We start from the raw sequence: 17,207 nt of genomic DNA on the forward strand, positions 1-17,207 counted from the left end.
TGCACGCTCTTCCCTCCTCCAGCTTGCCGGCCCTGCGGGGAGGTGATGTTTGCTGACAGCCAGGCTGCTTCATGTTAATCCCACGGGGGATGCAGTCTTCGTGGGCTCAGCTTACATAAACGATCAGTCTGATGGGGACGGACCCGCTTAGGTCTGAATTTGGGCTTCCTGCATTTAGACGTGTGTTAATTTGGAAAGCATTGCCGCCTGCACTGGGAGGTTCATAGCCTAAGTTATAATGTGCTAGACTTCGTGAGGGGACCATATGTGGGGCTCACTGTGGGTTCCCATCTCGAGGTGTCACGTATGTGCCCAGGGAGAGGAGGGGGACACTGGCCATGCTGATGCCAGTGGCACACGCAGGTGGTCTGCTGTCGCTCAGCAGGAGCAGGATGAAGCCTGCATTTTGAACAGGGATCAGAACGAGCTTTAGTGAGCTGGGAACGAGGTTGGAGAAGCCTTTTCTCTTAGCATCAAGGAGGGCTGCTGGAGGGATGTGCAGAAAGTGGAGGCAGTCACAGCCCAGAAGAGACCGGGGCTTGTCAGCATTGGCGTGTAGTTACCAGTGCACAGGTTAAAGGGAAATCCCTTCAGGAAATAAAGGGACATGACAATCTGAGGTCAATCAACCCTCATAGGCTGGCCTTTAAATTAAAAGCGTGGCCATCTGGGTCTCTGAAGTTGCCTGCTAAGACCATGGCCAGCAGTTCCCTTGACACACACCACCAAAATGGTATTAGGACGTGCCAGGCGCTCAGCCTTGTTTTCGCAGCTCGCATCTGGCCCAGAGGTTGCAGCGTTTCTTCCAGGCTCTTGCTGCCGCACAGACCCACTTCTCCCATGGCACTTGCTGTCCCGCTGTCCATTTTTTGCCCTTTTTTGTTGTTGTTTCTGTTGTTTTCAGGGGCTGTGGATAGCTGTTCCTCTAAGAAGGAATGGGAGGTGTAGAGGAGGAAAGTTGGACGGGGTGTGAAGAAGGCTCTACTCATTACTCTTGCACCTACCTAAAAGCCACCACATTTTCACTTCTTATTTTTTTCTGGAGATATGAAGACGATTTTACTAGCCCTCAGTTGGAGGGAAAACGTGCTCATTTTCTGTCGAAAGAGACTTTTTTTCTCCTCAAACAGTCCTATTCCCTCTGAGCCGAGGTCTTTTTGACGTGCGGATGACAGAGTGGGGAGAAGGGAGCTCCCCTATTTTTGCACAGCAGCTGCCGGAGGTGCAGTTCAGAGGGAACAACCCCTGGGGGGGCACAAGACGAAGGGAACAACCCCAACCCCAACCCCAGCCCCAGCCCCAACCCCAGCGCCGTGCCTCAGCCTCAGGCCCCGCCCGGCCGCCATGTCCCCGCCCGCCATCCCCGCCTCCCGCCGGCCCGGCGCTGCTGGGCCCGGCCCGGCCCGGCTCGGCTCGGCGCGGCCATGGTGGAGCGGGGGGACGAGGCGCCGCTGCTCTTCTGGGCCGAGGGCCCGGCCCTGGGGGTGCCGCCGGCCGCCCCCGATGCCGGAGGAGGAGGAGGAGGCGGGCGGCGCCTGGCCGGCGGCTGGAGCGCGGCGCCCTGGGGAGGCGAGGAGGAGGCGGCGGGGCCGCCGCGGGCGGAGGAGGACCCGGACCAGATCGTGGCCGTCTTCGTGGTCACCTTCGACCCCCGCACGGGTGAGGGGGGAGACGGGGATGGGGCGGCTGCAAGGGGCCGTGCGGGGGTCCCTGAAGCGCCGTGTGGCGGGTCGGGGTGCTGGGAGGGACGGCCCTGAAGGGTGGGCTGGAAGGTGGGCTCTGTGCCCCCACGCCACGGGGCTCCCAAAAATGTCCCCGTCCCGCAGCCCGGGGGCTGCCGAGGTGGGGTTGGTGGCATCTCCCCAGCTGGGGGGGTTGTCCTCAGTGTCCAGAACAGCAGCAGGTTGTGTGTCGGTGAGCTGCGTGCCTGCCACGACACGGTGAGATTTCCCTGGCTGGCTCCTGGGGAGCAGCCGCTGCTTTGAGAGAAGTCCCGGGAGAGTTGGGAACTGCTCCCCTCACGTCCCGTCCGCAGTTTGCATGGGGTGGCATCGGCCTCGGAATAGCCCGTCACGTCCAGGAAGATTCGGAAGCGGTGCTGAGTGTAAGGGACACGGTAAGGCTGCGAGGGACACGGTAAGGCTGCGAGGGACACACCGACAGATCGCAGCGTCACGGGTGGGAGGCGTCACCGTGGAGGACGTGGGCTCGGAAAGAAGATTTTGGAGCTGCAGTGGTGTGGGGTTGTTGGGGCCAAGAGCAGGAACTCCTGGGTCAACTGCGTCACATCTTGGAAAGGACTTGTGCAGGGCACCTGGAGTACCTGGTCCCCGATGTGGTAACTGGGCAAATACAGACCGTAACAGGTTCCCTCCCGAATTTAAAAGGGTTTGAAGCAGACAAGATCAGTGCCTCCAGCAGGTGCATGTGCTGGGCATGACCTAGGGGTCAGAGGCAGCGTCTGGACCAGTGGTGGTCACCCCACTCCCAGCATGGTAAACCCGTGGGACTTGTGAGGAGCTCTTTTCATGGCTATTGCAAGGACAGCTCTTGCATTAATGTGCTGCGAGCTAAGTGCAGAATGGTGGCAGCCCGGCAGCCAGCCACGCAGCCTTCTCTTTGCTCCCTGACCGTCCGCAGCCCTCTCCTTAAGGGAGTAACGAGCTGGGAATGTCCTGAGACTTGAAAAAGTGTGAGCGCCTGGTCTGTGCAAACACTGCCCCACAAAGAGCGCAGTCACAAGGTGTTTTAACGAGTTTAAACTGAATTTCCTGGTACACGTGTTCTCTCGGGCAGTGAGTAACTGGAGGCCCGAGATTATGCTGGGCAGCACTGGGGATACACCCGCTGGTGTGACCTACTTGGCATTAGGCTCCAGCCCATGTGCTCTGCTAGACTCATATTTGTCTTGGGTAAAGCAAACAAAAGTGAACAGGACAATAAATTCTGCTGTGGGAAGAAGATAAAGAAAGATAAAGTGAAGTCAATGGCCACATCCTCCCTATCAGAATACTGCAAAAGAGGCAGAACCGTCTTTTCTGCGATGGTGATGACAGACAACCTTGTGGAGGTCCTGCGCAGTCTGTTGGCTTACGGGCTGATGGGAGTAATGGGGGAGGAAGCGAGGGAAGAAATGCATTTTCTAGCAGTAAACATAAAAGTGATGGTTTTCTGTCCTGCATTTCTCCCATCTGGGAAACTGAGCCAGAATACTGCTAGGTCTCACTTGGTGCTTCTCCTGTCCTGGCACAGCACAGTAGCACTGCATGGCTGGGGACCCTAAAGACCTTGGAAATCCTAGTGGTGAGGAGGGCCAGGTGATGACTACACTGCAGCCACCAAGTGCTAGCACTGCAAGGATATAAAAATCCAGAGGAGAGAAAGGACGAGGAAAAGAGGAAGAACATCCTTAACTTTGTACACCAGAAACCAAGAGCGCAGTTTCTGACTTGGCCTGGTGCTGGGAGATCTCCAGATCTCCAGGTTTGTCTCAGCAAAACCTCTCGCCAGCTCTCTAGCACTGCTTGACTCTCACTTGGAAAGTTTCCTGTGCGCACGAGAGCTGCTCTATGCCCAGAGAAGGGAAATGCTTCCTGTTTTTCTGCATTACTCTCTCCTCCCTCTTGTTTTTCATGCAGGCTGGCAGTTGCTATTGCATCTGGGTGAAGTCTTTCCTTTGTTTGCTCTGCTGTTTCACCAGACTGACTTTCTTTTTTTTTTTTTTTTATCTCCACGTTTGCTCTCCGACTGCCACGTCGCCAGTACATTCATAGGGCAAGGTGGCGTGAGGAACTGCCAGGAGCACAGGTGTGGATTGCTTATGCCAGCTCCCAGTGACAGATCCCAGGGAAAAAAAAAAAAAAGCTACCTGCTACGCAAGTAGGTTTCATGGATATGCATAGGTTAAGGCTCTGTTTCAAGACATCTTTTCCCTCCTTGCTGTTGCAGCACACCTGTTGTTGGAGCCGTGTCCACATCGATGCCTCTAATAAATGGTATAACGCTTCGCAGCAGTACTTCTGACTAAACTGAGCAAAGTTTCCTGTGCTCGATGGTGCTCCTGCTTACAGATGTATTAATATACAACCAATACAACCAGTAGGTGATTCTCTGTGATGCGAGGCTTAAAAGAGGATCTAGCCCTAACCCCAGTTTTGCGGTTACCAGGCGATAGCCTTCCGGGCTTACTTCCTGGCTCTGCCAAGGAAGGGTCTTGTGCCTTTAAAAACAAAACGAACCCACACAACAAAAGCCAACATCTATATATAATATGCAAAGCCTACAGGGGACCGTGCAGGCTGCCATGATGTCACTGGCTTTCTCTGCCAGCCTTTCACACTTCTTAAAGGCGACAGTGCCTCCGCTCCGTGCCTTCCCCCGGCGGTGCCCAGGGTCACCAGGCTGCTGCTGCTGCCCCCCAGCTGGCTCGGCGCTGTGGGAGAGGTGTGCTCGGGGACTGGGAGCTCGCAGCTGGATGCAAACTCTCTCTGGTTGCCGCACTTCTGCTGCTGTGTTTTGAAGTCCTTGCCAGGCAGGGCTGGGGGAGGTCTGCTGAATACAATATCTGTGTGAGAAGAAAAATAGCCCGCTTAAATGTCAGCAGCTAAGCCCAATTCCTGTGCGAGTTTGCATGCATATACTTATGCGGGATGAGTAATAACACAAGAGGCAGGCCTCAGAAATAGAGCTATTTAAACATGAGGCATCTATTTCTAAAAGTCTGGGCTAAGCACAGGGCCCTTTCAAACGTACGTGCTGTGTCCACGCAAGCGCGGCTGCGAGGCTTATCCCTAAAGGCAGGAGGAAGGACTGGGCCAGTTGAAAGCATCTTTGTGCTGCATCTTCCATTGTGTTATATACCAAAGAACTTTGTTTTTCCATTTGCTTTTAAAAATAAGTTGCATTATTTCAAATCCATTCAAATGAAAACATGATTTCAAATACCATGGCCTGAGCCTACAGCACACGTAGCTGCAGTAGGGGTGTCCAGAAGAGCAGGTTAGGCTCTGAATTGTATGGAAAAGCACAAGAAGTGCCCATTTTCATCTGTCGTAAACTTGCTAGTGGCAAGGCAAGACTTTGTCAGCTCTAGGGACTTCTTGTGACCGCTCTGGTATCATCTGTTCCAGGATCAGGCCCCTCAGGTGGCCTTTTCTCTTGAACTGCGTGCTTTCTGGCTGGGCTGTCAGGTGACAGGCGTTTGCTAGTTTTGATCTAGTTTGTAATTCATGTGCTTTTTGTGTGGTTATTCTAGCATGCACAAACATGTTGCAGCGCTTGGAACTCCCCGGCCTCCAAATCAAGCTTTAGCTGACTCCTCCTTCCCTTCCAAAAAAAATAGAGAGAAATTCTAGGGAGTACTGACGATCAGGATGCTGGTTTAGGGGTTCCTGTTTGATCCTACAACGCGTAGTCAAAGGGAGATATTGATGCTGCTATGATCTATCACATAAACTCACCCTAAAGAGCAGCAGTCCATGGTCAGGGCTCTGTCTGTATCAGATACTCAGGTAGGCAGCCTGAAGGGAACAGTACTGGTGCTACACCCTGTGCACTGTCGGAGTGCCCGGTGGGGCAGAACGGTAGCTGCTCTGTGATAGTGTATAAAGAATAAACCCATAAAGTACCACTAGGTTCCAAAACAACCGGGAAGTTTTTGCAACATCTGGGTGTTGTGCTGCAACAAGTAACATTTGCAAGAGAGGTGTTGAGTACAGTATCACTGCCTCTGTCCAAAACAGGTAAGGAGTTCAGGGGCTGTGTTGGTTCAGTGACGCTGGCATCCCAGCGGTGTAAAGGCAGCAACTTGCAATTGCTGGTGTTGACCCTTTGCTAATGAGCACTGCATCCATGCTCACTCCAATAAATTTGCTTATTTGCAGGCAACATGGTGGAGTGGTGTTTACCTCAAGATATCGATTTGGAAGGCGTGGAATTCAAATCCATGGCAAGCGGGTCCCACAAAATCCAGTCAGACTTCATGTGAGTATCTCGGAGCTATCCTGCTGCTTCCCTGAGCTGTGCATCTACACCATCCCTTGATTCAGGACATGCAAGGAGAATACCACCTATGAAATTAAATTCCTGCACTGCTGTGCTGCCAACACATATCTAGCTAAGCAAAAGATACTGATCAGATTCGCTCAACAAGGTACAAAGTACCAGCAAACTATGTGGGATCTGCTGTGTGACAGCTTTTAGCTGTGGAGGTCAGCCAGTGAATGGGGAAGGCCAGCTTCTCGGTGATGTGCAAATTTTAATGCTTATTGAGCAAATCGCACTGCACTGCAACCTTTCAGACAGTCAGCAGAGACATGCTGTGAAGGAGAGAGAATGGCAGGAAGGATTTTGCAGAAAAAAAAGAACTTAGAAATGCTGTGGTTCTTAATGCTGTCAGTGCTTTTGATCCTTTAAACGTTGTGTTAAATGGTCCTCACTTACTTCTCCTCCTTCGGTGGAAAGGCTGATGGCTAGTTCTCCTTTCTCATGCTCTTGCTAGCCCAGTGCTGCAATGCAGCACAGGTTTGCAATGAGTTGCACTTACACCATGGCTTTTGGTCAGGAATAACAGTTACTTTCTCAAAGACATATGGATTTAACCTTGCACTCAGCTAGAGCATGCTTCCACGTGCAGGCACCCAAAATATGGCTGGGTAGCCAGACTACTCACAACTCCATGTGCTGTGGGGTTCTCTTCCTTAAAAGAACACCGCTGTGTTGATTGGGTCCTGCATCCTCACCTGGCTTTCCGAGTTCTTCCCTTACTGGCTGCCATGCTGTGATACGGCTGCTGGGGCTTTAGTGGCAGAGGCACTGGGAACTCCTGCCTTAAATGTCCTGGCCTGTTCCTGGGAAGGCTGAGACACCCAAGGCCAGCCCTTAACCTTTCAGATAGCAAGGTGGGATTTCAGGGGGTTCCTGAAAGAAGGAACGGTGTTCCCAAATCAGTGTTTCTGGTGATGACACAGATAGATACCTGTCGTTCATTCCCATCTTTTAACCATCTTTTAACATTAACTCTTCTGTCAAATGTCTGTCCCCAGTTATTTCCGGAAGGGGCTCTGTTTTGGCCTGGCCTGCTTTGCCAACATGCCCGTGGAGAGCGAGTTAGAGCGTGGTGCCCGCATGAAGTCCGTGGGGATTCTGTCCCCTTCTTACACCCTGCTCTATAGGTACATGCACTTCCTGGAGAATCAGGTCAGGTAAGTTCCCTTGGCTGTGGGACTGGCCACTCCACCAGGGGAAGGTAACATTGCCCCGATGGAGAATGGTTTTAGGTGGGAGTGAGGACATGGGGAAGATGTCAAGATACAATTTGAATGACAGGCTCACTGGAGAGAGGGTTACAATTCACAATAGGGAAGGAGAAAAGGAACCCATTCAGCAGCAGCCTGCTTGTTGCTGACAGCCTAGTGGAATGCTATCCAAACCCTACTTATTTTGAAGCACAGTGGGGAAAAAACTGTCAGGGGAAAGCACAAGAATTTAGCATCCTCTTGTTGAGAGGACAACAAGTTCTCTCTCCTTTTGAAAACTATTTTTGTAAGGGCTCACAAAAAAGCCTGTCACGGTGATCCTGGCCAGCTGTATGCCTCAGCTGCATTGAGTACACCTGGCCAGGAAAATGGTTGTGGTAGCAAGGAAAGCTGTTCCTACCTGAACGTACTTTGGAACAGGATCAGTCCTGTGCATAAATCAGCTCACTGTCTGCTTCAGTCCTGCCCGTGTTCTTTGACTGTGTTGAAAGTCGGTGTTACCCCTGATCCTCAGGCTGCCCTCCTAGATTAAGTCTGTGCAACTGAGGCACCCGGGGCTCCTTTGCCACGCAGGAAAGCAGATACTGCCTGGGGCAAGGCACTAAATAAGCAGAGTCTGGAGGTGCGACAAATCTCCCTTTTCCCTTTCTTTTCCAGACACCAGCTGGAGATGCCAGGGCACTACTCCCATCTAGAGGCATTCTACGATGACAAGAAAGGAGTTCTCCCTGATGGCAAGGGCACTGCATCCCAGCAGCCTGTCCACTGGCTGCCGTCTATCCACAGATACATGTACCCCGAGATGAAGGTGAGGCAGGGCCTCTGGGGCTTGCAGGAATGCGCAGCGTGCTGCTGCTTTTTACTGATGTCTCCTACTTCTTTACATAAGCAGTCACCCCAGCACTTTGTAGGCTGCTTTAGATGAGATTTTGTTACTTGGGCTGCTCGAAGCTGCCGTTCCCTCATTGCCGTGTGCTGGTCTTGCTCCCACATTCAGACTTAGACATCTGTGCATGTGTCCCTGTTTCACCTCTGAGCTGTTTTCTTCCCTTTCCCTCCACCTGCAGATCACACACCCTGCTGGCTGTATGTCTCAGTTCATCAAATTCTTTGGTGAGCAGATTCTTGTCCTCTGGAAGTTTGCCCTGCTGCGCAAGCGCATATTGATATTTTCACCGCCCCCAGTTGGAGTTGTCTGCTACAGAGGTACGTTTCCAGGGACATCACAGAGCCCTTATATAGTAGGCTGAAGAACTGCAGAAATGCCTGTGGGTATTGAGGGTACAGACATCATGCAGGTCTTAAAACCCCATCACAAGCGTTCCTCATGGAGATACAGTTTGGCCTGCATTTACCTATTTCTTACAAAATGCTTTTCTTCGGGCCTTTTGGGTAAGGACATACCTGGGGCTGTCAAACACGGGAAAATAAGACTGCTGAACGATTCTGTGGGATCCAGAACATGCAATTCCTGTGGGAAAGCTGATTATTTCCTATCCAGGATAAGATGTTCCCACTTGAGAAGTTCTGGTGTTCAGAAGTATTTCAAAGCCTTAACCATTGTTTACATAGGAGCGTGTGGGAGAGCTGGGTAAGCGGGGTTCGTAATGCCCTTGCAGAGACTACTGAAAGCATCTCAGCACATCCTCCTCTTGTCTGCAGTGTACTGCTGCTGTTGCCTTGCCAACGTTTCTCTACCTGGTCTTGGAGGAACCGTCCCAGAGTCCAAACCGTTCTTCTATGTGAATGTGGCAGACATAGAAATGCTGGAGACAGAAGTATCATACGTGGCCTGTAAGTATGATGGGTTAGACACAACTTTAACCTTGGGCTGCAAAATGTCTTGAGACACCGGCCTGTGAATTAAAACTGAAGATAAGATGTGCATGGAATGACTGTCTGCAAAGGCAGGAGAGAACAGTTGGTCTGCAGGGAAAGCAACACGCTGTTCTGACTAACCTTCTCTGATTTTGGCAGGTACAACAGAAAAGATCTTTGAGGAGAAACGGGATCTCTATGATGTCTATGTGGACAACCAGAATGTGAAGACACATCACGAGCATTTGCAACCACTCCTGAAAATTAACAATGCTGACAAGGAGAAGTACCGACGGCTCAATGACCAGAGGTAACACTAGAGATCTGAGTGGTCCCGGTTCTGTTAGCAGAGCAATACTGTGTGGGATAGAGAGGACACTCCTCTTTGGTACTTGCCACCTTCTCTTAATATTTTTCAAGTTTTCCACTGCTTCAGCTCATCTCTTTGATTCTGGTTCCACTGTAGCTGGCTGCTATGAGACTCCCTGGATACTCTGCATACCTGTGATCACTCCATCAGTGAACTGGTGGAGCAGACAGAAGGCAGGAAGAGAAGCAGAGTGTGATTCTGTGACTGATCAGTGACGCACCACTGATCAGTAGCAGAACTGAAAACATGACCCTTCTACCCTGATTTCTAGTCCCGTGCCTTATAAAGGCTCCCTTGCCCCAGATACTGGGCCAGCGGGACTAATCTGATTTGTCACCAAGAAATGGATGTGAGGTTTTCATTGTTAATCGTTATTTCATAATGCTTTGGGCTTCACTGGAGGCACGTGCATTTAATCCGTCTCCCTTCTCTCAGGCAGATGTTAATGTATTCTCAAGAAGTGGGTGAGGATTGTAGCTCGTGTGAAGAGGACCTTTTCATCTTGTAAGTGGCTACCTCTAACACGTAGTTGGTCACTGTTGGGCTTTGGGAGCATCTTTCACTGATTTCAAGTTGCACTAGTGTAGCATATTATCAGACACCATGGCTAACACAATTCCATAGTCAGTTCTGTGTTTCTCTAGGGATCTAGAAGCCAAACTGGTTCTAGCTTTTCAGCTCATCCCTCTTGCAATTTGAGATGCTAAAGGCAGCCATGTGTGTCTCCACGGGGGACTCTTAAGTGCTGGAACAGAGAAAGAAACTTCTAAAACAAAATCAGAAATGCAAGAATCCCCTCCCATTCTTGAAAACGTAAACACCGTAGGACTCTCCATGCAAGAAACATTTGGCTCAGGAAAGCACAATGTCTGTGGGAAGCAGGCACTGTACTGCACTGGGGGAGGTACAGCGTGGAGATAAGACCTGAGTGTGAAGGATTAGCCCATTGATGCAGCTGGCTCTGTACTTGGGACACAGAGGAACCAGAACTGGATGTAGACTGTGAGGTACAGAATGAGATGAAAACCACACCTATACCACCTCTGAAGCCCTCCACTGCCTGTTGCTATTGTTCACAGGCTGCAGCAGCTGGCGAGAAGTTCTAGGATGAAATTGTTTGAGGGACTGTCAGGGCAGGACTTTGTGTTGAGCTGCACAGCCGTAGTCAGAGCTCTTTTTGAAAAGCCTTTTGTGTTCCTAGGAAAGCACTACGTAAGAAGTAGCTCCCTTTGTTGTGTTCTGCTCCAATAATGGAGAATTTATTTACCCAAGGGCTTACTTAGATGGATAAAACCATTGTTTCATCCTTTGCTTTACGGAGCTATAGGTCTGATATACCCACTTAATTACCACAAAGTAATTGTCAGCTCTAGCTGACATCGTGGCTTTCTTCTGAAAAGTGAAATGCCTACCATAACTCAACCAGACAAAAGCACCACTGTAAATTAAAAGATACTGCTTTGTTTATTCCACCCTCTGTTACAGGGTGGATAGAAACCTACTACAGTATCACCTAGCAGGGTGGGATCTGTGCTTAAAGTGGGTTAAACATGATTCTGGGGCTCTGCTGCCGGTCTGGTAAATATGCTGTCTTTTTGGGGTCCAATGCCATCATCTCAGCTGACTTTACCCTACAGGTTTTTCATGGAGCAGAACAACCGGATATTTCAGACCCTGATGGAAGTGTCAGCCAGCCAGGACAAGACGCTGACAGCTGACCACGCGCGAGGCATGGGTCTGGATCCCCAAGGGGATCGAAGCTTCCTTATGGACCTCCTGGAAGTGTATGGCATTGATGTTATGCTAGTCATTGACAACCCCTGCTGCACTTAAACCAAGGGCCAGAGAGATGGGGAACAAAGATCACTTTTTAAAGACTATCAGACATTGCTTAGGGGCATCACTGGAACTCACCACAGCCACTGGACAGATCTCTTTTTATTTAATAACTCTATATGGAAAGTATTTATAATTGTACAACAAAACGTGATTTTATTTTTACCACCTTGATTTCCCCAAGAAGTACCTGCTCCATTTTTTTGTTGTTGTTTTCGTCTCCCCTTCTTTTTTTGTTTTGTTTTGTTTAGATATGACCAGTGGCACCCCTGCACCAACCCTCAGTGGTGCCAGTGATAGCTAAGTTTTGGCCTAGTCTGGATGCCTGAGGGCTGAGGCCTTCAGGAAAGCACTTTGTCTGATGGGGACCAATGTGAAATGCTGTTGCTGAGCTCTCAAGACTTGACTGGAAAACCATCCTATCATTCCCTCCTCTACGTGGGGACTGAAGAGAGCTTCAGCACAGGCTATTAGCAGCCCAGTCTCCTCAAACATCTCCTGTCCCACCATGCTTTTGGGTGGGGACAGTTAAACCAATGATAAAGAACGGGACTCCTTTAAACACCCCTCAAACAGCTTTCAGCAGCTGAATTGGAATAAAGCCACCCTTCCTCATCAGTGGCAGAAGCAATGCTGGGCTGAGGGGGTGCTACAGGAACTAATGACTTTGCTTACCCGAGCGGCACGGTTTCACTTTCAGCACTGGAGGTGGTGTAAGCTGTCAGAGACTACACCTACCTGTCTCTCAGCTGGAGAAGAGCACCATCTCTACCTAATCCCTCCTTCCGCTTCCTCTGGTTTTCGGTTGTATTGAACCTGCTGCTTTGGATTCAAGTCTTCAAACCAGCAAGACGGTCTCGCACTGCAGAGGGACCACCGTCACTGAGCCACCTTGCAGTCACTATGCTCGCCAGTCTCAGCTCAGATGAAGCTGGGCAGGATTGGGTTGAATTAAAGTGTATTCCAACTAATGCCACTAGCCCTTTCTTTGTAGCAGGCAGTACTTGCCCCTCCTGTGAGTTAACAGTGTCTGCCAATCCTTTGTCAAGCAGCCTCCAGCACTGCCTGCCACTGTCCTTGTCTTCGGTGTGAGACAGACAGCAGTACGCGACCTTCCAGCTGGGACAACTGCACGGTTTGCAGGCAGCTCCCTTGGAGTTTGTTGTTCCTAACTGGCTAAAAGCTGCAAGCCTTTTTCTTCCTGAGCAGAGGAGCTGCAGAATCAGATGAATAGCGTTCCTCAGTCTTTTACTGTGAAAAGATAGGATTCACCTGCTACAGGGCCAGTTTCCCTCCAGAAAGGCTATGTCTGCCAAGACTTGGCCACACCAAGTCCAAGAATGGTGCTGTGGCTTGTAGGTGTGACGTACTGCTTTGTCCAAAATCCTCTGGGCAGTAGTAGCATCAGCTTTAAGCTACCTGTTCTTCCTGAACTATCACCAGGCCTACTGAGCTGCTGCTTCTACTGTAAGAGACTTCAGCACTTTGGAGCCTTTCTGCAGTTTGTAGAAATGCAAGCTGCAGTTGGTGTGTACATTTACCATAGCATTTTTATAGAACGGGACAGCACCCGAACCACAGAAGTCTCACCTGCTAATTCTATTTAAAACAGGTAAAGTAAATCTCCAGGAAGACCCCCTGTGGATTTTGTCACTCAAGGAAGGAGGCTGGCATTATTCCTTGACAGCTAGCTGCAGCAAAGAGGTTATTTTGCTTGCTCTGGATTCAGAGGTTTTAGTGAAATGTGGGATCAGAGGCTTCACAAGATTTATTGCACAGTTCACTGGTATGAGCTTCAGCCTATTATGTTCTTGTGATCTGTTTCTGAGTAGTTGCTTCACTGCTTGCTTTTTCAGTGCTTTGAATGTTTTCCTACAGGGCAAAACATGCTGCTGCTTGTATTGCCAGTTGCTCACAACTGTAACATGTTCATCCTTAAAAGGTTAGGGAAAAATAGAGTGAAAAATGGGACCTGAACATTGTGTAATGGAAGGGTCAGGTTTTGTTTTTTTTTTTTTCCTCTTTTTTTTTTCCCTTGAGGAAAGGCTTTGTTTTAAAATTGACACTTCTGGTATAAAAGCAACTCACAACCTCCAAGCCTTCCAACTTCCACTTCAATTTTAACAAGGTGTCTGCACTGAAGACCCCTGGGAAAGTGTAGTGGACACCACATTACTGTGACTTAACTTCCTTCAGATATTAAAAAAAAAAAAACACAACTGAAACTAGTCTCTAGCAACTCTTCATTTCCTATGCAGTTTAGCTGTGATCAGCTGTTAATGACTTTCTGTTCTCCTTGATATCAGTAATTCTTTTGCTGAACTGAGTAAGAACAAACCTTTAATATGTCATTGAGATTTTACAGCCTCAGCAGTCAAGAGTTTTTCTAACAAACTACATTACAGCACCATGTTCAGGAGCTGTCAGAACATCGTGGCTACAAGACAGCACTGCTAGAATCTATTGAGCAAAACCCCCTGAATTTATTATTTAGCATTTATCTAACCTCTACTTTTCAGAAAGTAGGTCTTCAGCTGCTAGCAAGAGCGTGGGTGCAGATGCATCAAAGCAAGCAGATTACTGTAAAAGTAACATCCACATTACATCCCAGCTGGATGGCTACAGCCTATTTTGCTCTTCCTTGTAAATCTGTTTCTCTACAGCCTTTCTTGGAAGATGACTGCCACAAAAGCCAGGAAATATCCAGACAGAAAACAGAACAAAAAAGACTTCTCTGTCCTAGCCCTTTTCTTTTTTAATTAATTCTCTGCAAATGAACTCTATCAGCACTATCTGTCTCTCTATCACTCTTTCTCTGTCCTTTTTGAATATAATCGACGTTGCTTTTATTGGTGTTGCATGTGGAAAATCCTTGATAAATGGGTACTGAATATAAATGAATGGCTACAGCTTGTCCCATGAAGGCTTGTTTAGCAGGCTGGTTTTGTTTTCTAGCCTTTGAGCTAATTTCACTGAATGTTATCTGTCCAGGAGCTAACTGTTATACCTTGAATGAAGTACAGCTTTTTAAAATCCCCTTCTTGGAGCTTAACAGCTCTTTTTTTTGGATACTAGCAGCTGGAAGGGAGTCAGCTATTTGGTATATTTTGAATTAAAAGAGGAAGGAAAGCGTGGCATAAGGTAGGACATTGCTGATTACTGCAAGATCCTCTTCTGCATTTAAAGTACTTTGCCTTTACAGTGGTGCCTTTGATTTCTTTGGTGTGATGTCTCTGGTCTGTAGCTGGTGATGACAGGCCAGGTTAAATGGTTTTAGTAACCATGTCTATCCAGTGCCGCAGTAAACAGCCTGGTATGTTTCTCTCTAACATTTAGGCCATAGTACAGCCGTTACAGATTCTCAATTTGTACTTGCATGGGTATAAACAGGAGAGCAAGAGCTTCACAGTTGTATCTTAAGTTGGACTAGATGTGTAATCAAGTAATGAATTATTACTACTTTACTCCGGAGTGGAAGGTAAAGCTCAAGAGAGAAATAAAGGCTCGATTTTTAATTTCAATAGTGGATATACTCTTCTAGACATTTAAATCATGAGAAAAGTCTTCCTTCCCACTGCGAGTTTAGGCCAAGCAGCACAGAGCTCAGCACAACTAACAATGATAATGGATACTAAGAGGGAGGTATTTTCTTGAATTACAGTTCAAATTTGTCTTAGAGACACGCTAATACCCTCTTTTCTGGTATAAATGAAGTAGTTACTCCAATGCATATTAGAGCTAATGATTCCATCTGTCACAGGAGATGAGCTCTCCTACCCAGCGTCCTTAAGGGCAAAAGAAAGTACTATTACCTTTTCAAGATAAAGTAGCTTACTGCACAGGCTTATTCTGGAAAGGGAGTGGTTTCTGAAATAGTGGGGCAAAAGTATTCTGTCCTCCTGCAGAAGTCTACATACAAAGCATGCTAACCCAAATTCTCTCATCATTTTTTTTTTTTTTTTTTAAATCTCTCTCCCCAAAGATAATGGTCTAGTAGTGATTGTGAGAGATGACAACACGCATCTTTTGCAAGGGACTGGAATGCACCGACTTCACGGAACGATGTCCGTCTAAACCAGAGGGTGATAAATGTGATAAATGCCAGTGAACCAGGATTTCAGATCCTGGTTAATGCAACATGCCATTCAAATGGAAATGTTTAATTGTGGTTAAAATAAACAGGTGCCTTGGGCTAGTCTAATATTAGATTGTTATCCTTCATTTTTATTTATGTTATAATATTTTAAGCCATTCTAGCCATACTGTAAGTTGAAGCCAGAATAAGTGTTCTCATGGAGTGGGACTCCTCCTTCCTGCCTTAGAGTTAATACAAAAAAAGTTGTTTGTCTTGCTGTCAGACAGAAGAATAAGCAAAGAGTCCTTTCTTCTACCCTGTAGACAGTGGGTTCAACCTCCACTTATTTCACGTTACAATTTCCTCACACCTTCCCCTTTGAATGTTGCCATTCAGACATCTACAACCACTCCATACTGGAAAACCTCCGAATTGTAAAGGAAGGGGAAAAAATCACCTAAATAAGCTAATTAACTTACATGGATATCAATATTTAAATATTGGCCCGTATCTCAGCCTTTCCTTGGTACTTTTAACATCAGAACAGCATTAAGAATACCAGTTCTGAAAGGAGCTCTTAGTTACCCTTCAGCAAGGAATCACACTGTGCAAGAGCAGTCTCTCTGATGCTAGGGAAGGGAGAGAGTCATTTTCCCCTTAAAAATGGTCCAGATCAACCAGGAGCTGGTTCTTACCTTGCCCCTTCAAACAGGCTGGCTGTCACTGTAAGAGCTCTGATGTTATTTGCATCTTGCAGATGTGTGGTTGCTCCCATAGGCCTGTGGCTGTGTCGTGAAACTGCTTACTAAAACATGGGTATTTTTAAAAATAATTAAAGCTTACCTTTTTGAAACGGCTGCTGCCTTGTCTTTCATGCTACTTGAGCAAAACCAGTGCTGATTTTCCTAGAGAAGAATCAGCTTGAGGGAAAACTCTCCTGGTGAGAACTGCCCCGACCGTGGCTGCAGAGCACTCCAGGTAACTCTGTGGCAGGCAAAAAGAGCAGAATACAGCCAATGTTTCTGAGTGACCCAGGGGTCTGCTGGGCACTCGTGATTGCTCTAGATCAAATGACAGCTCAACAAAGGCCCTTATCACCAGCACAATTATTAAGAACAACTAACAGACCTCTAGCATCCTATACCTCAGTCAAAAAAAAGGTTAAGTACTTAGGTAATTAGTTTTCTCCCTCTAAAGCCAAGGGAAGGACAGCATCCAGTTTGGTTCCAGCATCACTTAGAAACCAAACCAGTTCCTTTCCAAAGCATTTTTTTTCCTTAGCAAGCCTCCAAAAGAGGGTGCTGTTGCAGCAGCATGGAGCCAAGCTGCATATTAAAGAAAAACAAATGCTACTGGAAGTCGATTCGCAAATGTCCTTCGACTACAGTAACAAATCAACCAACAGATGAACTTAGATTAGACATGGGGGCTATGTACAAACAGCAATCACATCAGAAAAATAGCAATCTATTTTTGTTCTCAAGTAAGCAAGGCAGAATCAAATAAATGTGTAAGTTATAATAAGAAGGCCAACAGATAACCTTGATGAAGTCAATAACATTTCCTTTCAGCAATTAAAAGTGAAGCTATTAAAAAAACAACTCAGAAAATCAACAAAACCGATTATGGAACTGGGGCTCAGAGGGATATGGGATGCGTAAGGAATGATGAGCAGTGATTACATTAAAGAGAAGAGCAACCAGGTACAATGAAAAAAAAAAGTTATTTGGATGCTCTCATTTGTACTGTATTACTACAGGAATAAAAGGAATACTTACAAGCTCAGTTGGCTTGTTAAAGAGTCTTTCCACCTGGATTCCATACAGCCTCAGGTCAATGAAGATATTCTCCA

General features: G+C 47.7%; 1 protein-coding gene across 1 annotated transcript; it reads left to right on the forward strand.

Annotated features, from left to right (window-relative positions):
* The first annotated feature begins 1,392 nt into the window (after positions 1-1,392).
* DENND11 (DENN domain containing 11) lies at positions 1,393-17,138 on the forward strand. The gene is made up of 9 exons (XM_082783780.1): positions 1,393-1,659; positions 5,883-5,982; positions 7,044-7,202; positions 7,914-8,064; positions 8,324-8,462; positions 8,919-9,050; positions 9,234-9,384; positions 9,880-9,948; positions 11,082-17,138. Exons 1-9 carry the CDS (start codon positions 1,425-1,427, stop codon positions 11,275-11,277), a joined length of 1,332 nt encoding a protein of 443 aa, XP_082639906.1. The 5' UTR covers positions 1,393-1,424; the 3' UTR covers positions 11,278-17,138.
* The last annotated feature ends 69 nt before the right edge of the window (positions 17,139-17,207 follow it).

Source organism: Aythya marila (assembly GCF_965140915.1).
Source record: "Aythya marila genome assembly, chromosome: 1".
NCBI classification, from domain to species: domain Eukaryota; kingdom Metazoa; phylum Chordata; class Aves; order Anseriformes; family Anatidae; genus Aythya; species Aythya marila.